This window comes from Apteryx rowi, unplaced genomic scaffold (assembly GCF_003343035.1).
Source record: "Apteryx rowi isolate R43461 unplaced genomic scaffold, aptRow1 scaffold_55, whole genome shotgun sequence".
Taxonomy (NCBI): domain Eukaryota; kingdom Metazoa; phylum Chordata; class Aves; order Apterygiformes; family Apterygidae; genus Apteryx; species Apteryx rowi.
In genome coordinates this window covers 618,752-640,929 of record NW_020450816.1, presented here as the reverse complement: position 1 = coordinate 640,929, position 22,178 = coordinate 618,752, and the positions used below count along the sequence as shown (strand labels likewise).

Sequence of the window (22,178 nt, the reverse complement as noted above, 5' to 3'; positions counted from 1 at the left end):
CTTTCGTGAGTTAAGGACACAATTCCTCAGCTACTGAGCAGTAGCTTATTCAGCTTCTATTAAAATCAGGAACTGTTAAAGCACAGTAATAAAAATCATGGGCACTACTAGAAGTTCAACATTGTTTCCATATGAAAAGGAGAGAGAAAAAGCCAGAAAAAAAAAATTTTTTTTCAAGTCCCTGTCAGGAGCTAACAATGATTTCTTATATTCCATTCCTCTCTCTCAGGAGAGGTCTGGATATTTCTTTCTTAAAGTACCATTTTCTAGGAACCTATATGGTATTTACCTAACAGTTCATGTCTTGTTCATACTACGCAGAGATATGGCATAAGGTAATCAAGCTGCTAGCCCTAAATGACTACTTCCATCCTTCCTAAAGGTGCCTTGATACACTTTCTAGACAGCCAAATAACTGAGTCTAAATAAGTCTTTAACCCTACATACATGTGAGCTGATCAAATTCTTCACTATCTTTTCAGTTGTAACAGTATACACTAAGCCCATTAGTCATTTGCACTAAAAGTATGACTTTCCAAAATATGCAAAAACTTGAGAACTTCACATTTGATTTATGATACATATGTTTTTGCTATGAAACTACTCAGAACTTAGTACTGAATTGGTATTACTGAATAGATGGGATTTTATCATCCTTTTATGACAATCATTATGGTAATGTTTTATGATAAATCTAAGGATCACTTGGAATCAACACATTTTTGAAGAAGTATGTATGATGCATGGTGAAACTTTTAATTATAATTGAGTCCATCACACGGTAAACTCCACAGAATACTCATTACTAAGGTCAAATATTGTTTGAAATTACCTATTTTTTTTTATTCTGGCAGTCCTTAATATGTATTCACTAGGGTTTTTTTTTCTTTTTGCTATCTAAATGTTTTTTTTTTCATTGATATGCTAAATACCATACAGTACAGAACTATAGCAGATTAAATATCAAGGAAAAACAGATCTTTGCATTCCAAAAAACACCAGACTTCAAAAGGTTTGGGGTGGGGGGGGTTTGTTATAAAAATAAACAAACAACAAATTAGTTCTCTTTCTACAACCAAAAAAAATGGAATAAGGACAGAAAAGATAACAGAAATATGGAAAAAAAACACCACAGAATTAAAGTCTTAGGAAAAAGCTATACTGTACACTATTTGAAAAGATGTATGATATCTATAAAAATCAAGCACTTCCTGGGGAAGTGGTCCAATATTTATTGAGACTCTTTGTACAAGCACCATTCTATTGTTTCAACAACAGTGGATAGCAATTTTGGCTGGCCTTTTGCTGACCTGTAATATTTATATGCTGAGGCATTTGTCAAATTTATAACAATCTAGCAGACATATTAATATGGAAAAGGAAGCAAATTTCCTTATTGCAAGTGTTTCTTCCTGATACTGTTTCATCTCTTAAAAGAAAAGAAATGGTACCACACTCTACCCAGACATTATTAAAAATCTTTCTTAGTATGTACCAAAAAAACCTCACAGAAATGTTTTTGTGGGGAAGCACAGTGGAATGAATGCAAGGGGTGTGTTTCTGAAAACACACTCTTGCTAAAAATCATCATTAGAAAGTGAGAAACGTGTTCTAAAAGCAGAACACTTGCAACAAAAATGGAGATTTACATTTAATCATTTGTGTTGGATTAAAAAGAAAAGGCCCTGAGAGGGCAATGAAAATGAATTACACTGAATGCTTTATGTCAGGATAGGGTCAGCCAAAATCACTAATATGATGAACAATACCGTTTCCAGTTCTTATACAGAGAACCTCAGTCAGTCAGTAGTAGGCAAGTATTGGGCCACTTAACAAGGAGCTGGTGGTATATAAAATGCACAAGAAAGGACAAACCGTTCTATTAGTTGTAAAAGCAAATACTGCGTAACAAAGCACACCAACAGAGTTTGCTCTGGGGCAGGAAGAAACATTGTACCCTGATTACCTAAAGCTTAATTCATAAAGACAAATGAAAAGCAGCTAAGATCTCTAAAAACTATACTTACATTTTACATACTGAAATACAATATATCAAAGTGTTACAAAAATTGCCAACCTGTCACTTTCGTGCTAGATGTAGTAGTACAGATGTTTGGGAGACCACTTTTACGTAGCTCAACCCAGGGCCAAGCACTGCCGCTGCAGTGTGAAAGGAGGTGCTAAAAACAGCTAAGCCTCCACCGTGCATATTCATGACAAAGAGCAGAAGTAGGAGCTACTGTTGCTGCTACTGTCGTAACACAATTTTATTTCCATGACGGTGGAGCACTAAAAAAACCTCTGTTTGGGAACCTATCTATCACAGTAGATAGCTAGGAATCCATTTACAGTGTACATTCTCCCTAAAAGAAAGAAAGAAAACCCCAAATAAGTGATGGAGCTTTGTGGAACAGAATGCTTTAAGTACCCCTGAAAAGAATGATGTGGTTATTGAACTGCTGCTCCTTCACATTTCCATCAAAATACACCAAGCGGGGACATCAATACCATCTTTATTTCTGTCTTTATTCATCAGTCGAACTCATCACAAAGGTTAAAAAGATGTGAACAAGAACAAAATTTGGAATTTACTGTGAAGAGAGAAAAAAAAACCAAAAGATTTTCTTTACCATTCTAAAAAGACAGAACGCACAGGCTATGCAGTCTGCAAGAAAGACATCTCTACCGCAAAATGTGCATCAAAACTAATACTGTGCCCAGAAGAGCCACCAATTCTATGCAGATTCTGCTCTGATTCACCTAAATAGAGATTGTTTAACTTCAAAAATATTTGGCTGTTGCTTGTAAAAAATAGCAGCAACGTTAAGATTTTATGAAATATCATCATGACATAAATTTATGGACCAAGATTATAAAATAAAAGGCCAGTCAGAAATATGTCCATCTCTTGTGTGATATTAATACATTAGTATTAAAATTTTGATACACCTAAAAAAAATTTTTTTTTTTTTAAGAAAATTTCTTGTTCTTTATATAGATTAAAGTTCTTACCATAAAAGTTTCTGCTCTGCTGGGATACAGAATGTAACACATTTTCAGCTTTCTTAGTTGACAAGCTCTGGTCGCTGTAAAATAAGCACACATGCAATTTGAAGGCTTAAATTATCGATACATGATCACAAACATGCATACAATACGACAAGCTTTAAAAAGACCAACTTTGCCTTTCTATGTGAAAATTTGGCCTTCCTTCTCATCATTCTATCACACTTTTTGCTAAAACATGCACTATATGTGAGATAAGATAGTGGGGTAGTCCTTGAATATTTTTAACACAGCTTCCACATGTGGCAGGCTGTGCTGAAACACAAAAGTTTAGGATCAGCTGAATTCTTTAATGTGGGCAAGAGAAAAACAGAGCTTGTGAAGCTGATGTTCTCAGTTTAGTCTGGAGACTGGCAGCCCTACCCAGTGTAACAGCAAAATGCCTAATACACAGCACATAAGATCAAGAAAACTCACCTTTTAGTATCATATCACTCTGCTTAATAAAGACCAAAGTTAACACAAAAAATAACGTACTGCCTATGAGAAAGAACTGCCAACTGTACTTTTTCTCATTTAAAAAAAAACCAAAAGCATAAGAATTTCAAAAAGTGCTTACTAACAGAGAAAACCAAGAAAACATGACAGTTTTAAAATAAAAAAGTGATTTTCTAAAGGCACAGATAGCATTAGGCATCCAATTCCATTTATTTGAAAATTTTCCCTTCCATTCCCTCCCCCCCACCCTTAAATGCAGCAAAATACTATCATCCATGCAGTACACATGGTTTCCAATTTATCATCAGTACCACCCATGTCCAAAACAAACGCATTTTTCAGTGCTAATAGTTTACACCCTGAATATCTTGGGGTTAAACATACAGCAGTATCTGACTATGACAAGCCTAAGTTTTCTAAAAATGCAAAAATCTCATCAGTATCAATATCTTAAGTACCTGAAACCTGTTAGCTAACATTTTAGCTTGCTATCCATTCTCCTAGTTTGGCATTTAGCTACTCATTATTACCGCTTGTTGCAACACATCATTCCTGTAAGCTGTGACTGACACTGTGTCTTTCATTCACACCCTGTTACATGAATTTTCATTTAAAAGCTTTTTCTCAAACTCATGCTGGAAGGTTACAGTAGTAGACTCGAGTAAAATAAACCCAGTAGGTTTAGTAAATCTTTTCATTTTAATAAATCTTTCTGTTTTAGTTAAGCAAGAAATGTGCGTTACCAATCCAGATAAGCAGCTGACAAACACCCTGTCAGTTCCTGCCTTCTCCAAGGATAAGGCAGGGTCAGAGTTACACAGTGACAATTTTACAACGTCTCTTATTGAAAGGACAGGAAAATAAGAAAAATACTGAAAGAACCAGGAAGAAGGGAGAAACAACCTAACAGAAAACAAAAAACTAAGTCATTTCTCCACCTTCTAAAAGAACTTGCAAGCAATTCATTTATATTCTTTTATTTTTATGAGACTAAAGTCTAACCAGCTGGAAGGAAACTAGCAGGTATTGTCAGTCAACTCCAACAGTCAATCACGTAACATCCTTCCGAAACTGAATGGTCCAAGAAGTCACTTGTATTTTGATAAAGAATGGCTTTTTTTCCTAACTTGAAAAATTTTTAAGCCATAGTGAAAGTAGATTCTTAATGAACTAAGTTACTTAAACCTACCAGGTTCTCTCTCATACAATAACATACAAGCAGCACTTGGGCATCCCATTAAGTTATTTATCAGACATTTTAAAAAAAAAAAAAGTGCCTTCCCTACATGAGGCATAGTTAAATTGGAAATCACTGTTAGAGGAGACTGTAGACACTGAAAGCATAAACGAGGCTCAGAATGGATTTATACATGCTTGTATTAGTATTCAAAAGCAGCCCATGGGGTTTCTGTATGGTGAGGTTTTGTTCAGTTGGTTGGAGGGGAAAGGATCAGGGGTGGGGGGAGAGCAAGACATAAAGGCATGGAGTACAAAGCGTATTTTAAACACATACCTCCATACATTTTAAGCATGTACCATAAGGCACAACCTTCAGTTCAGAAAGTCCATAGAGCAGCTGAATAGCACAGGTTGGGAGAATACACCCAGGAAATACAATTCTTATCTGTTGCCTGCTTTACTCTTTCCATAAGCAGCTGCTACCAGCTACTGGTACTGGCCAAATGCAGGCTAGATGAACCTTCGATCTTACCACAGTATAGCCATTTTTACGTCCTTATTTATGCTTCTAGATACCAAATAAAATAATTCCCTTGGAAAATAAGAACTAAGCAAATTATTAATTTTGCTTGCTCACAGCTCCAAAGTAATCAGAGACATCTCATTTCACCCAGAATCTGTATTATGAATGCTTTAAATGAATATTTTGCTTTGATAACTTGCTATATATTTTATGAATACATTTTAAAAACTGCATGTCCACTTAGAGAACTCAGAGCATTTCACTCCTGGTATTTGCTACTCTCTTCCCCAGTTAAAAAATAAAATAAAATAAAATCTTTAGGTGAAAATATATGTCCAAAAATTTGCTCAAACCTAGCAATGACTTGTGACTCAGCTTGGTCTAATAAATGTGCTTTTTAAATCTTGAACAAGATTCGGAAGAAGTACAGATTCTATTAAGAACTAAATTCTGTATACAATTTAACACACAATGCAGAAAACAGCAGCTGGAAGGCTGATACCTTTATATTTGTTATTACAGAGTATAGCAGTTTAAGAAGTTTAATAAAATTTGTCTACTACTTGCATTTTTTGCTCAGTTTTTTTAAATTTTACACTACACTTTTCAGCAAAGATTTATTTCAAACATCTCACTCAATGTATTATCAAGTGATCAATATATACCCGAGACATTCTAGAAATCTAAATTCCAGAACGATGACTAGTAACAATATATATGATTCATCTACTAACATACCCATTTTTCCATCAGGGACCTGTCAATACAACTTTAACAGACATAAAATTTAGAGCAATTATGCAGGATTTTATATCAACGAAATTTGCACTTTACCAATATAACTTCATATATTCCAGGAACCTTTTTTAGCCTTTTCCAGGATACACCCGTATGATTTGTACAGTCAGCAGTATTCCATTACAGATGCCAAGTTACCTACAGCCTAAAAAATTTTTTAACTAAAGTAGTGCAGCAATTACTCCAAATTAACACATCCCACTCCTCAGCAGGATTTAGTAGTTCTGGCTCAGTGCCATAATAATGTGGCTCAATGCCTTCCAACAGAACTAAATAGTGTTGCAGCCTCAGAGTGCAGGTAAAATTAAAACAAAACTGTCTGCACCTGTATTTCTAGATATGTTGCTAGTTTTCTACATAAAAGACCTAAAGAACAGAAAGTTCCAAAAGCACATCATCTCAACTGCAATTGAAACACCACATGAAGATTAGAACAGCATACTTCTCCATTAAGACAATCTATGCAAGTTCTTAAGAGCATTAGCATTACCTGCAGGAAATGCTTTCTTTAACGTTCTTGACATCTGCTGGGCAGATTCCCTCAATAACAGGTGAGTCCAGATTTGCAGATCCATTGCTGACATAATCACTGCTTTCATATCCAGATTCTGTCCTCTGCATTTGCCAGTTATCACCATGGATTTTTCTCTCTGTAAATCCTTTGACTTTTTCAGCATTCCCTTTTCCCTCTGAATCCAAAGAGCTTCGACTTCCTGTATCTTGTTTTGTTTCATCTTCATATATAGTCATTAAACCTTTCTGGAGTTGGTTCTCTTTCAGCCAATGGTTAAAGCTCCGCTCTCTTTCATGCTTAGATTTACAGTTTGGATTTGCTTTATGTTTTGGGCTATGCTGCTTCTTCTCAGTCTCACTGAAAATGCTGTCTACATTTAGTGTCTCCCGCATGGGTTTCCAACCTTTACTTCTGCTTCTGCTGCTGCTGCTACTTCCTTTGTCCCTAGAGTCTTGGCTGCTGTCTGTATCATAGCCAGTGACACCATCAGGCCGGGTCCTGATCATCACCTTCTCCCCAGCAGGAAAAGCTTCTGTTTTATTCGATCCTAGCACTTGCACAGAAAGCTTGGCTTGGTGAGGTGCACTGTCATGCTTATAAGGTCCTCTTCCCTGGCTGTTGTATATGCGCTGATTAGTATATTGTCTAAGTCCATTTTCAACTGGAGGAGACCCTGACTTAAAATTGGAACGATCTTCCCCAATCAAATCTTACAAGGGGGGGGGAAAAAAAAGCTCCATTAAACTTCTTGTTAATATTTAACTTTGATATCATTATCCTACATATTTTTCTTATGCTATCTCAAACTCAACAAAAATCGGTATTTATTTCAGAATATTGAACAATAAGAAACTTTAATGTTATGACCTTTTCTCTTAAAAAGAGAAAAAAATTAACACAGCTAAAGTTGAGGCTAAAAACCTATTCAACCCATTGATTCTCCATTCATATTTTTAAAACGTACCTCTTTGTCTCCCAGATTCTTTTCTCAGTCCTCTGTCTCCATCTTTTCGTAAAGATGAGAAGTTTTTCATATCAGCAGCTTTCTGAGCACACTCTCTGGATATGTCCTTTAGCCTGTCCTTTTGATCACTGTAACCTAACTTAGCTGCAAAAAAGTATTTCATTTGTCAAAATTTATTATTAAAAAGTCATGATCAAAACACAATTATATTTATGTACCATAAAATTTAGATTTTAATATTAATATTTCTTAAAAAGACTACAAAATTATATACCACAGATTCCTAAGCCAAGGTAAGGTGTATATTATAGATATAAGTGCATAGACATCTGCAAGCGGTCCATTAAAGATACCTATTAAAAGCAACCAAAGTAGCAGTAAGTCAAACCTGTCTTACAAATGCACATCTTGCAAACTCATCTTAGTTATTAAGCTTGAATGCTCAAACCATATACTATTTACATCAAGTTTTGGGAATCATACTGAAAAAAGAAATGAATCCACGTTTAATCTTGTCTAAACGTGAAGTTTTATTTTTAAGAAAGTAGTGAAGTGATTTGTTGTTTTTAAGAGTGACTCCATTTCCCAGTACCATTTCTGGGTCTTCATCTCATCAAAAAAAGAGAGCTATCAAGCTGAGCATTCTCAGGAATTCAGCACTAAAAAAAGAAGAGAAATAGATCTCTCAAAAGGAACCACCATCTCTCATCTTAAACAGTATGAGGAGCTCGGAGCAGAGGCACAGGCAAGTAACACAGAAGTCACTCCTCATAGGACTTTTTACAGCTTGCTTCACTTGGAAATTTAATTTACAGATAGAATGGATTTTTAAATAGGTATAAAGCATAACTTATTTACTATTCTTTCCAAAAATAAAATAAAAGTCAGTTAAATTACAGGACTAAAAATAACAGTGCCTATCACAATACTGGTGGTAAACAGTGTTCCTCAAATAGCTAATGATCCACAGAGCCACACCACATGCATCACAGGACCAAATCAACTTTTTAACATATATTTTAATTGACAATATAATTAGAAGGCATGGTGATGTTTGTGAAATGGACCAAAATCTTGAGAACCACTTTAGTACAGGAATAATAAGGGACAGTTAAAAAGAAGTATAGACGTATAACAGAAAAGTTAATACTGCACAACAGACATTACTTAACCATTAGTTGCTATTCACAGATGCATTAAAATCAGTGATGGAATTATTCCTTTAGAAATAATTCTAGTCTGAAGGTTAGGACAGGTCTGAAAAGCTATTGACTGAAATTACTTCATAATAAGCCATGTATTTGGAGGAAAAAAATAAATAAAAGTAAAAAAGGTACATACCCGGACCTCTACCACCACTAGCTTGAATATGGCTTCTACTGAATGCTGTATTATTTGGCTGAAGTTTTTTATTACTCTTTTGATTAGCAGTGTCTCCAATTCCATTCTCTTTCGTGTGGTCTGGTTTAGGAGCAGAATGCTTTTCAAATCCTATCAAAGGAATATCTACCTTCAGAAATGAAAGGCTTCCTAATTTAAGGTTCCCAACATCTAAGTTCAAATATATGAAAAGACTGCCATATTTATAATGGTAGACTGCAATGGGATAACTTTAATTCCTTCTTCCCTGAAGCAGCCTACATCCAATTGCAGCTCATTATGTGCAAAGGAATAGGTCAAATCTAATTTGCCTTTTATTTTATGTGTATGTTATTGTTAAAAAGAGAAAGCAGCAGAAACTATAGTACCAAAGAACTGAATTCTTACATGCTGAGGCCTCCAGTATAAGAATCTGTGAGAAAAGAAGTTTCCTGCAGCTTCTCCTGATCTTTCCTTAGGTTCTGAATTGGCATTTAGTGTCTGTGTGTGTATATGGATATATATGCACATACACATACGCCAATATTTTTATATATAAAATATGGATATAATATGAATATATTTATATTGTTTTACCTAAAATACCTGTTTTACAGTACTTTTAAGGGTATTTTAAATACACAAGTACAGATATAACATCTGCATATACAAATATACTAAGATTTTCTTCTGAAATAACTATTTTACATGTAACTTTAACTATGACCAAACAATCTACAACAGAAGATAATTTTTTCCCCCATGACCCATATGCCTCAATTTGTATTTCCTTATCAGATGCAAAACAGAAAATTCTAATATTAGATATACACATTAATCTTTTGAGACATTTTAGACAATTATTGAAAAAGACATTTAAGAGCTAGGCAGCTAATGTGTTACTCCTCCTTTAAAATTCACATTTTATAAATATAATTGAGATTGTGTTGTTAAAATTTAAAGACAAAAAAACTTCATTACCTAAGTCCTCCCCATTTCCTCCTGCTGCTTTGTATTGAGACCAGTGAATAATCTGCTTTGGGGCATCTTCTGGAGATACAGCTGTGCCATCTGGGTTAGCATAAAATAGCAACAATGGCTGAAAGTGACATCGGATACACTTGGAGACCACATCTTTCCATTTTGTTCCAATCTAAGAAAAAAAAATTCTATTTCCATCAAAATCATTGAATCTAATTAAGGAAAAAATAATTTAATAAGCTACAGGTACTGAATGCCTAATTCCAAAAACTACATTAAAATTTAACACTCTAGCCCATGAGTATATGTAACTTGTGGCAAGAAGCCAGCACCAACATTTACAGGTTAGCAATCAGAACACCAACACTATGAATATAGCCATCAATAATCTTTTTTTTTTTTTCTTCTTTTTCCTAAAGAAGAATACAAATTCAAAAGTAAACAAGAACTATACTAACAATCAAAAACGTCCAGCATTTGGAGAATAGAAAAGTGGTGCATTCAGTTCTAAAATTGATTTGTAAAAACTGATTAATGAAAATAAAGACTTATGAAAATAATGATATTTATTTGATTCAAGTTTAGTGTCAGAAGAATGCATTCTAGGAAAGTAAAGATCTGGTAGCAGTAAAAACAAAATTTACCTCTTTTACGTTAGCATCATCAAACAGCACCCACTTGCAACTCTTGGTGTGAAAGGCAAAGGCACAGTAATGTCGGCTTGTGTAGCAAATCATTCCCACAAGAAAAAGTTCACTGTTTTTGGCATTTTCATCTGTAACCCTATAGAAGAGCTGTAAAAATGATTACGTAATTTCAAATATGTGTAAAACACTTAGCATTAACATTTAGAACTACTACTGGAATTTCACCAAGGCAGTTGGTATTAAATATCCTCTTGCGTTATATAATTTTTAATGAATTAAATAATGATTTTTGCACTTATTAGGTCTATTACAACATTTATATTCACATGGTTAATAGGGCAAAACAATAATTCTCAAGAATAATTCCACAAATTTGAAATTGAACAAGACACTCCTAGATTTTCAACCAGAAACTCACCTACGTTCACCTCTGTAATTAGGTCTCAGACCAACACTATTTTTTTCTCTCACAAAAACTACATCAGGAATTACATTGTAAAGGAAACCAGAAGCAGACAAGCTTTGAAGTTAATTTTTTTTTTTTTTTAGAAACATATAATGAAATTCTAGAATAAGCAGTTCATTCATTTAGTTTTAGGTCAGATACCCCAGGAAGATAAAGTTGTGTTGCCAGATTCCGCATAACCTCTTCTGTCAGGTCAGAGTGTTCTGAATCCCAGACTAAACCAATTGTGACAATCTCAGGGCAATTCATAAGAACACGACGAATTTTTATTTTTTGACCACAGTTACTCTAGAAGAAAAGAAAAGAAGTAGAGGGTAAAAAAAAAAAAAAAATGCAAAAACCCTGGAAATTCAAAGTTGAGTTACTAGAAAAAAAAATAGAACAAAATAATTCCATAACTTCCAGTTCTGAAATTTAATTCTGTTTGCTGCTAACAATTCAAAGGTAACATTCCTCATCACTTTTTTATATAAATACCATAAAACACTGATGAAGATGACAGCTAAACTTCTATGTCCAATAATCATCTTAAAATAGAAATCTCTAAAAACTGTAAGTCACTATTACAATTTTTATTTTGTCCCCCCCACACACCATTTTCATCATTTAAGCTTATTTCTGTACTTTCTTGTGTACTTTTCTATGTTTCCTAAACTATGAGTATTCAAAATGGAACTGTTTAAGGAAGAAAGGGATGAAGCATAATCACCACCTGAAAGAGACTATTTTTGTCAATATATGCACAATATTATTCCAATGGAAGACTATTTTGTCAAGTTGTTGCTCCTACAGTATATAAGAACTAAAGCAGTTTCACTCAGACAATGCACCTATTCAGATTAATCAAAGACAACTAGCTATACATTTGACATAGAGTGAAGAATAAAGCAAGGATCTAATACCCTGATTTTCTAACTGGCTCCTTGCACCTACAATACAGAGTTTATCCCTATCGGGAGCATAGAATAAAAATTTAAGGGCTTTCCTACCCTAAGCTAGACTGCACTGAAGTAGCCGCTGGTTCTCCTTCTTTTAGGGGAATAATTTAAGCCTGATTTAATATCCTGGATGATCCTCCCTTGTATCTTAACCAGAGTAATGCAACGTCTTTGTTTACTTACAGGACACTTTCTGTAGTCATCAGAAGTATTTGCTGCTTGCAGCAATTCTGCAAACATTTCTGGCTTGAGACGTTCATGCCTTTCCATCATTCTGTCTACTTCATTACTGTAAAAAAGAAATGGGAATAAATTCTCTGTAGATAACTCTTCAGAGTAAACAGATTTCAGCTAACTCTCAACTATATCTTATGACTAAAAGGAAAAAATTCAGAGACAATATGAAACAGCAGCAATGCATATTCTTTTTGTCAAGCTCGATAACTTGCTTTTGAAATCCAAATGTTATTTTTGAACAGAATCTCAAAGCACGTTTTAACAAGCAAAAATTAAGTGATTCATGTTAACATTTGCAGAATTTGCCTGGCACGTTTTGATTATTACTGGGAGGGTGTACACAGAAAAATGAGATGGAAAGGAGATTAAAAGCTCTTACCACAGGGCTGTGGTAGAAATATAACGCACAAACTCCGTAAAAGGCAATGGGTCTGATGATGCTCCACAACTGCGACATACACACTACAAAAATAAAATTCATTAGTTTTTATTTACTCATGACAGCAAAAATAAGTTATCTGTTAAAGCAATGAAATAAATGTCTGACCTGTTCATACAGCGTCATAGCAAACTTCTGATGAGCGATACAGGATTTTGAAGTGCACATATCTGTTTCACTGTTTGGCACTAGGTGAAAATGAATCCTCTCAAGGATATTTTCCTAAATAGAAATAATATGAAGTGAACTGATGAAGTCAGAATCCACAATCAACACTACAGTCTAATACTCCAGCAACTGTTTACCTTTGCTCCAAAAGGGCCACCTATAAGCTAAAAACATATTTAATTCTGTCTCTATTCACAGTGAAGTGAGTGTGAATTCTCTTCACCTAAAGGTTTCCAAACATCAGCAAAACAGCACTAGACAAAAGTTATCCAACTGTTCTTCTGGAGTGCGTTCTCCTTCAAAGGAAATGAATTTTCAAGGAAAAAAGAAATAGAGTTATTATAGCAAGACAGGATATTAATCACATTGCATGCAATTCCTGAAAAATTCTTTGGATCGGAGTACTGCTGACAGAGGCCTGGAAAAAGCTCAGAAATAGCACATGCCTGATCCCATCCCAAGTCTCACTTTTTAAAACTAAAACTCTTTTCTAAATAGTACTGTGATTGTCATCAGTCTGGCTCCCTTAATCAGCATGGCCAATTGTTCTCTTTTATCAAAAATGCCAGAGGTAGTTGGAAGAAGTGCATCTACTCAGGTAATTTAGGAAGCTGATTCCTTCAGAGGTCCAAACACATTCTGGTAAGATGGAGCACTAATCAGAGATTCTCTTTGGTGACTGCAGTCCATTAAGCTGTCTGTGAGAACTGAGGATGCCACCTCTGAGGAGACCTTGACTGTATCGACCCACCTATTTGAAAATGCATCAGGCAAGTATTCATTTGTTGGTCTTTTGCAGAGGATGTCCAAAGCTAAAAGTAATCAAAGTAACAACCATATTTTCTGGCTCTCAAAACTGTCTCTGGAGAATGACATTGAATTTCTTTAAGGTGAAAAATTTTCATTGTCTAAATCTAAAGGGTTGAATGCAGGGCTTCCTAGAAAAGCTTCTTTACCCAAGCTCTATTTTATCTTGAATATTCTTTTATATCCATATTGACAGTTCGTGTTTTTCAGTAAGACTCCTAGTAAAAGCAGAAAGCCATTGTAGCAAGAGGCAAGATCCTCAAAATCCAGTACTCATTCATTCTCAGATAAGAAAATGGAATTCTTACTAGAGGCTTCTTCAGAAGAGAGTGAAGAGAAGGTGACTAGTTGCAATAAAACATCTTTCAGTATGTGATGAGAGAATACTTGGAGGGGTACACTAAATATGCAAACTTATAGATTACTCTTTTCCCAGAGAAGATAACCCTTCTCTCCATCAAAAAACTTTTGGGAGCAATTAATAACTCATCCTCACTGACCTATAGAGATGTTTCACATATCCTTCTGCCTGAGCTACAGATCTAGGGAGGAAAGTATGGAGCAAACACAAGATTACTCCATCCCATGCTGCCAAACACTTTTCCATATATCTATATCCCCATAAACCAACGCCAGTAAGACCAACAGTATTACATCACTTGTATCCCACCTGTGAGGCTGGAGCTACCAAAACAATGGCCCAGCTTGCCATTCTTGGCACAAAACTAGCATGACTTTACTTGGCTATCACAAAGAATACTCACAAAGCACTCTGCTGCATCATCCATGAATCCAAGCTGAAAACGCTGTTCATCCTTAAAACTTTCTGCCAGGGCATGTCTCATATTATCTGATGGGAGTGCTTTCTCTCGACTGTGTTGAAATTGTGAAAAAATTGCCTAGGAAGAAATATGGTTACCTAGCTTCATTAGCCACTTGGCTAGACACTATTGTTATATTCAAATACATCAGTTCTTATGTAGCATGCCCAAACAGCAAATACATAAAATGTGTATAAATAGATTAATTTCTCCCAAAGTTACTCAAGTTCTGTGTTGTCATTGTTACTTGTTCCATTATAAAAAGGTTACCAAACTGAACCTCAATCCAGTAGAAAAAAAACATAGAAGTATATAAAAATGCAAGCGATTGAATTCAGCTCACAGAAGCAGCACAAGCCACAGTTTGTAATTATGTAGCTTTTAAAATCTAGCCACTGGAATAGCCACTCATGCATAAGTATCTTCTCCTTACAGATAGTGTGCACTTCATAGGGCATGTTAAACTAATCTGAGAGGTATTATATCTATCATTCATTAAATGACACAACATTTATATTACTACTTCAAATTGAATGTATCTTTATTGAAATGATAGATATGCAAAAAAGCTTCCTATAAGTTATATAGAATGTTGAATCTATTGAACCTGCAGCAAGACAAGAGAACAGGTCAATATCTGCAGCTCCAGAACATTAAAATAAATTGCATTTGATTTTTTTTCTTCCTTTCTCAGGACAGACAGGCTACTTCATTTTGGCAGAGAGGTATGTTGGCAAGTGACCTCATTATTTAGCAAGTAGGAGAGGTCAGTTTTAACAGAACTCAAAGTTAAAAGCTATTAAATGAATGAAAGAAAGTTTGAAGAGGTTAAAGGATGAATTCCATTGTCAAGAACTTTCTGAAGTCACAAACTTTAGAGAAAAATAAAGAGAAATACAGACAAAAAAGCAAATCAAGAGGAATCATGTAAAATATAAATGAGGGTATTCATTCTTTACATAGTCCTAAGTAACAAATTCTTTTGGACAGAGGAAACAAAGAAACAACAGATATGCAAAGTTTCAGTGCTAACAGAAAGTAGTGTTTTACCACGATGCATACCAGTATAAGTGACTATCAAATGTTTAAACTTCCCTCTCATGGGAACTACTGATAAAAGTTACAGCCAGTATCTCAGTATAAACATTAAAAAATAAGTCTAATCTAATAGTAATTATCTAATAGTAATCTAATAATAATCTACTAAACAAGTGAACTCTGCTTTGAAATATTTAACAAGTCTCATTCTGGCTGCTAGCTTTTTTTTTTTTTTTTTKGTATGCAACAGAGCATTACATGTTCAGCTAAAAAAAAAAAAAAGTGCAGATAAGCAGAGTTATGCAGATATGTACTCATTTTAGCAACCTGCACTTCTCCAAGTCCTGCTCTAGGGATATTCCGAGAAGAAAAGAACACTTAACTCACAGAACAAAATCAAAAAAAGAGATAATGGGGTACACTGCGGGAAAAATCAAAATATCGCAGGTTCTGAACACAGAACAAGCAGAATCACTGAACCAGTATCTCTAATAATCCAAGAAAGCAAAACCAGTAGTATACATAACGATTAAGGACAGATAATTCCAAATAAGTTAACTGCAGTGTTTCTGGTTCAATACACAGACTGCCAGCCATGCAGTTATAATGTTTGCCACTATACTATTAAATCAGTGGCCAGTTCATTTCTAGCCAATTATGGAACAGGCAGCAATGCATTCCCAAGAATACTGATAAGAAGCAGTATCAGAACAGAAAAACCTGACAGTCAGGGCAATTCAAAATACCAGGTGAGCCATTTAAACATACTGCACAAGAAGATGCATCACAGGAATAATACAACCCTCAAGAATAAATATTTGAAAGAATAAAGAAAATCACAAGTCCTAAATTACAGCAGCTTTATGAAGCAGCTAAAGCTAGTGTGTTGCTTTAGGAGGTGACTTGAAGCAATGCAAAACCTATCTGACTTTGTAGTAGATCCTCAATTAGCACAGGAAGGAGGACAGGGTGTTAGAGTACAGCAAGTGGTATGTTTGGCTTGAAAGAAAAAAAAAAATGTAACTGGTGTGCATAAGTGCACCACTGGAGTGGAACAGTTCATTATTTCACCTTTCAACAGGTTCAATTACAAGAAACCATCAGCATACCTTCTTCATGTTTCTGAACACCTTGAGGCGATTACAGTGATTTCACCAATGAGCTATTAGACAGGAAAGTCACTAAGAGGATGTAGTGCAAAACATACAGTCCAGCAATTGTCACCCTTCAATACCTCTATCTTTCTGAAAGGCAGTTCCAATGTAGCATTGAACAAGACTCTGTGACCACAACCTCACATGTAACATGGGTCAAATCAAAAGGAACAGACCACAAAGGTTACTCTACATTCTGACATCAGATACGTACGTGAATATGCACACAAACAAGATTCCAAGAACAAGAACTACCATCCCAAGATAGACACAAGATTACACCTGAAAACAGAGGTATGCCTGAGATACAGGACTTTATGTACTAACAAGAACAAATGTGCAGCTTAGCACACAGAACAACACAAAGTGCATCAAGACACTGGTGAAACAAAAAGCCCCAATGAGTTCTGCAGAGTCAAGAGCTTATGAAGAGGTTGAAATAAGAGCCTCTGGAAGTTGGTTTGAATACATGTAGTTGTACCACAACCTACTTTGTCATGTTGGCTCTTTGAAATTAACAATTTTAACCAGACAAAAGAAGTAAAGTGGTATCTTATAAAAAAAACTATGGGGGGAAAAAAAAATCCTCAGAACTGCCAGAATATAGTAAGTTCCCATTTGCCTTTTATATTAATCCTTTCTTTTGCCCTCTCCCTTCTCCTCATACACTACCAACACACTTTGTAGAAAACCCTTCCATATCTGTAAACATAATTATCAACAACTTATTTGCAGCACCCAACTTGCAGTCATCATCTTCCCCACTCTAAAACAGCTATGCTATATTGCAACCACGGCAAATTCTCAGAATGGCTGAAAGAACTGCACATAGTACATAGATTATACACCCCCTGAAAGATTAAATAATTATCACTGAAAACAGGTCTTGTCTCAAAATGCTCACTCAGTAAAATGTTTTGGTCTGTGAAACTCTGCAAATAGCACAAATAAACTCTAAGTGGCAACACCTGACAAGCATTTGGCTTATCCTTGCCTACAATGTAGCATAGTCAAAAAAGACTTCATCAGTGAATTGCTTTTCCATCTCCAGAGGAGTGATTCTCAGTTCTGTTTATGACTATCTACTACAGTATTTGACTATATAATCTACAGTCCTGTATTGGAATCCCAGGAGTGGCTTTATTGTCAAATTTCGCTGAAAGCAAAAGTGCATATTACTTAAAAATAACCCCACACATGTTTTTCACTGGGATTTTTATTACTTATACAGATATCTCTTGTTTACAGTTACTTACCCAGTAACTGCAGGCAGCCAAATAACAGTGCAGTAAAAGCAGTAAGAAGCTAACAGAATTCAACATTTACAGAACTCAGAGGAGTTACAGAACTGTTTGAAGTGCAAGGTTTATGCACTAGTTAAGACACGTAGATTTGACATATTTTCAAACACTGAAGTGTTACCAGCTTTCTTTAATTTTCCAGTAGCTGTGGTACCTTTCACTACTAACAAGCTGAACAATTAAGTTCAGTACAGTTACCATCAGCTACTGAGTAAAAAAAAAAAAAAGTATTGAGTAAAAAAAAAAATGTATTGAGACCTGATCAGTCAGAAATGTTGTTATAGAAGAGCTGTATGCAAACACTATAGGAAAGAGCAAAAATATATGCATGCAAAGAAAAGCAAAAAAAATTTTAAGAGGCTAGCTAGAAATTTTCAAATAGGTTACACTGTCTTATTACATACAAAAGTTTTAGGTTTAAAGAATCAGATTGTAAAATTTGCGCACCTTGCAAACAGAAGAAAGTTTTTCCAAGTATCTGTTAAACATCTACAAATCTGAAAATATTTTTTTTATTAGAAGAATCATTTAGAGTCACCCAGACATAGGAACGATCAGGATATAAAAAGTATCAGTTTTCAGTAAAATTATTTTTTCTTCATTTTGTAGGATCTTTACAGGAAAAATACATGAAGACTTATCTGAAAATTATTATTCATTATTTACCTTTAAAGCACAAAATATGCAAGCATCTCCCTGACACACGTGTCCAGTTAAACCTCTTAAACTCCGCCGAAATATATCAAGTTGCCATAACACCTATAAAAATAAATTTGCATAGAATATAAGGACTGTGTTCTGAAGGTTCTCAAAGTTTAACACCACAACATACAGTAGAATTTTGATTTTTTTTATTTTCACATAACATGTACAACATAAGCACCATGATTACTACAAGAATGACAGTCCTTTTCTATTAGTCTCGCAAATTGTGGAGGCAAAAGTGGAAGGTTTGCATTCACCACTCATTAAACGTGGATCTCATTTTTAATTTCTTCAAAATAATGGGTTTTGGGTGGAAAAAGTTGAAGTACTCTTAATGAAACAAGCAGCAAGCTAAATTGCATGCAGAGGTTGTAATATTCTTTTTATGGAATTAAAACAGAAAGAAGGCTATGGATTCTACCTCATTTTTACCCCTCCCTCCCTCCTCTGTGCTTTCATTCAAATGAAAAAGATGAAGACATGGAAATTGAACTGCTAGGCAAAATGAGAACAATATTGCAGCTTAAACCTGCACTATACTCATGCTCTCTTACTACAATGATTGTTGAATTATATTTGTTTTTCACAAATCAAAATAATCCACTCCTGCTTTATCAATTTTGAGTTTCTACCTTGTGTTAACTACCTTATATAAAGGTAATGTCAGTTTGGCTGCAGTATACTGCTTCCAGTATCCACTGTCTTAGGTACACAACCAGTGCAGTAGTTCAAATAGTCACCACATTAAAAAAGAAAAAAAGAAAGAAAGAGAGAAAACAAACCCCCAAATCAGTTTTCAAAAGGCCTAGTAATACAACAGCTGTAAATCCAGAAAAATAAAAATCCTATCTATAAATATAAATGCTAAAATGAATTAGGATATATTAGAAAATGAATGTCAGAACCTCAGTTCTGAAGGTTAAACAGAGGAGAAAAGGACAGAAAAGAAAGGAGCACAAGGAGGAATTGTGACTGCCCTTTTACAAGGAGGAAGCCTATCAGCCACCGTTTGATAAACAGCAGTAGGTTGCGAAGGAGTAGGATTGTCTAAAACTATAGCTAAAAATGACTTACAGTTTAATTTTAGGGCACCCTAAGGGAAAACAGTAAAACTAAAACAGAATATAGGTCATGCTGTTCCCATTCAATGTAAAACAGCAAATTCATTCTACAGAATCCACTGTTTGTTTTTGCTTTAAACATAATATATATACACACCATAGTTACACGGGGTGTGCGTAAGTGTGTATATATATCTATATTTAAATGTATACCATTTCTAAGACTTACAGGTTTTTAGAAAGTCTATCTATCTATTAAGCCTTCTGCCAGTTTGGCAAATAATTCTGTACAATTCTCAATCAGGGCAAAAAAAGCATTACAACACGATATATTGTTCTGCGCCCTTTTTTTGCACATCCTAGAAATCTTAAAATATTTGAAAATTTACCTTTTTAGATTAAAAAAACCCTATACTATAAATTAAACTGCAGCTGATATTCTGACCCACAGGCAAAACTGGAAAGGTTAGCATTTCTCTGTCACAGAATTAATTAGATTCCCATATTCCCAGTCATAAGTAAGGCTTGTAAAAGCTCAATTTTTTTGTGCTACCACCATCATACTATTAAAATATACTTCAGAGATCTAAAGAGGCAACATTTTCATTTACAGTTCATGTAAAAAAGAACATTGTGTAAGCAGATATATGTTCAAGAAGTAACTCTGTAATATACACGCATTTAAACTGTAAAAAGAATCCTAACTCATACTTCTTTGGTATCAAGTGTATTTCATATTCTACCCATCCCATAAACTTTCCTAAGACTGCAATACAGGCTTTCAGCTACATCTGCGTCTTCTGATATACCCAAAACCCACAGATTTGTGTGCTAATTCTAAAAAAAATAATATTTTAATAAAAATCATATGCTATTCAATATAATAGTAGTACTGGCTGCCCCGCTTTAAGAAGCATCTTATAAGCTTTGCCAAGTAATAAAAATGCTTACTATATTTGACAGAAACATTAGCTTTAAAATTCAAGCAGTAAGTTTTAAAGTCATAAGAGCAAGCTTTCAAACATGAACGTTTTCTTGCTAGTGTTGATTCATGCAAGCAAAACAAAATGCTTTTTTTAAACTGTCACCTTTTGCAGAACTATAAGTATTTATCATTCACAATCAATTCTTTAAAATCAAATGCCAAATAAAACTACTTCCACACAGTCTTCTTGTTTCTATAATAGCCATCTCTTGTTCAGGAAAGTCATTTTCAACTAAGCTATACTGTCTCATATAGCATCATTAAACAGTTTAATGAACTAAGAACCAAATTCAAACTACTGAAAAGCATGATGTATTTTTTTGTAAAATACACATACTGCAATACAAATGGTAAAAAACAGCATTTCCAAGCGAGCACTTTCTTTACTATGACCATGTAAGCTGCTACAAAACTAGAACTGTTTAATAACTCCAATTAAAAGACAGTATTTTCTTACCTGAACAGCACTATTAAGAAAGCAGCTGTTTTGTCCTGGTTCATTTAATAAGCCTTTTGTGGGGGCCAGGGACAATATACTTCCAGGCTGATAAACTTTTCCAAGGTTACCCCCAGGTTTTCTTAAGAATTTCACCCATGCCATTATTTTTTAGATTTTAGAGTTGCACTATTTACACTTAAATATTTAAGGATATGATGGGTGCAAAGCAAAGTATTGCTCTGAAGTCATGGCATTCCATTCAACTCTGTCACAGTAACCATTTCAGAGGTTTAAGTCAATATTCCGTGTGCAGCTGATGGCCATCTATCAGAAACAGCTTGTCAGTTAAAGCAAAGCCACACAAAGTTTTTAACTCTGGGACTAAAAAGAGGAAAAAAACAAAAAAAAAAACACATAAAAATATGGTGTCCAGTTAAACTTAAAATATGTTAAGAGCTAAAGTTATTAGAATAAAAGTTATTTTCAAGAAAGGTCTACAGTAACTGTCTTCTCCTTCCACAGATATCAGTAAGGTATTACTGTAAATCATGGGTTATATTATGTCACGAGTTTAGACATATCACAAAAATAGAAAATTCTTGACAGGCATTATACTCCTGTTCTCTCATTTCCTTCTGTCTTCTTTTTCCTTTTAACTATGGCCCACAAAACATATTCCAGTTTAGAAGACTCCATGTTTTATTTCATTCTTTTTCAGTGAATCTATAATAGGAAAAAACACAGAAAAAATACATCATTTTTCCAAAATTTTAAAGACCTTCTAAATCACAGAACATAGTTGAAAAAAAAAAAAACTTAAAGGCAAATGCAATAAGCAAGGAAGAGAAGTTAATTATTTCCACTTAAATGTTGTTCTTAAGGCAGAAAAAACAACAATTATTCTATCTGCCATAATTAATTATAATTATATCCCAATAATATATCCCAATATATTATTATACATCTATAGAAGCCCACAAATTACTTTAAAGGTTGGATTATGCTAAAAATAAGCAACAGCTTGGAAAAAGACCACATAATACAGATGTGTCATTTTAACTTCAAATCTCAAAATCTAAAAGAAAAAAAAGGGTACTAATACATAAATATTTTTATTCAACGCCTGAAAACTTAAGCTGGCTTTGATTTC

General features: G+C 34.4%; 1 protein-coding gene across 1 annotated transcript in view; it reads right to left on the bottom strand.

Moving 5' to 3' along the window:
• USP53 (ubiquitin specific peptidase 53) overlaps nucleotides 1–21,703 on the bottom strand; it is a 31,142-nt gene extending 9,439 nt beyond the window's left edge. The window contains exons 1-13 of the mRNA XM_026081454.1: nucleotides 21,047–21,703; nucleotides 18,505–18,597; nucleotides 14,289–14,423; nucleotides 12,658–12,771; nucleotides 12,490–12,572; nucleotides 12,057–12,162; nucleotides 11,077–11,223; nucleotides 10,467–10,616; nucleotides 9,823–9,994; nucleotides 8,824–8,973; nucleotides 7,483–7,626; nucleotides 6,495–7,227; nucleotides 3,013–3,086 (exon numbers count right to left, since the gene is read on the bottom strand). Of these exons, the coding sequence (XP_025937239.1) occupies nucleotides 3,013–3,086; nucleotides 6,495–7,227; nucleotides 7,483–7,626; nucleotides 8,824–8,973; nucleotides 9,823–9,994; nucleotides 10,467–10,616; nucleotides 11,077–11,223; nucleotides 12,057–12,162; nucleotides 12,490–12,572; nucleotides 12,658–12,771; nucleotides 14,289–14,423; nucleotides 18,505–18,597; nucleotides 21,047–21,190 (2,245 nt within the window). The 5' untranslated portion in view covers nucleotides 21,191–21,703. The remainder of the gene's footprint in view (nucleotides 1–3,012; nucleotides 3,087–6,494; nucleotides 7,228–7,482; nucleotides 7,627–8,823; nucleotides 8,974–9,822; nucleotides 9,995–10,466; nucleotides 10,617–11,076; nucleotides 11,224–12,056; nucleotides 12,163–12,489; nucleotides 12,573–12,657; nucleotides 12,772–14,288; nucleotides 14,424–18,504; nucleotides 18,598–21,046) is intronic.
• Nucleotides 21,704–22,178: the final 475 nt, after the last annotated feature.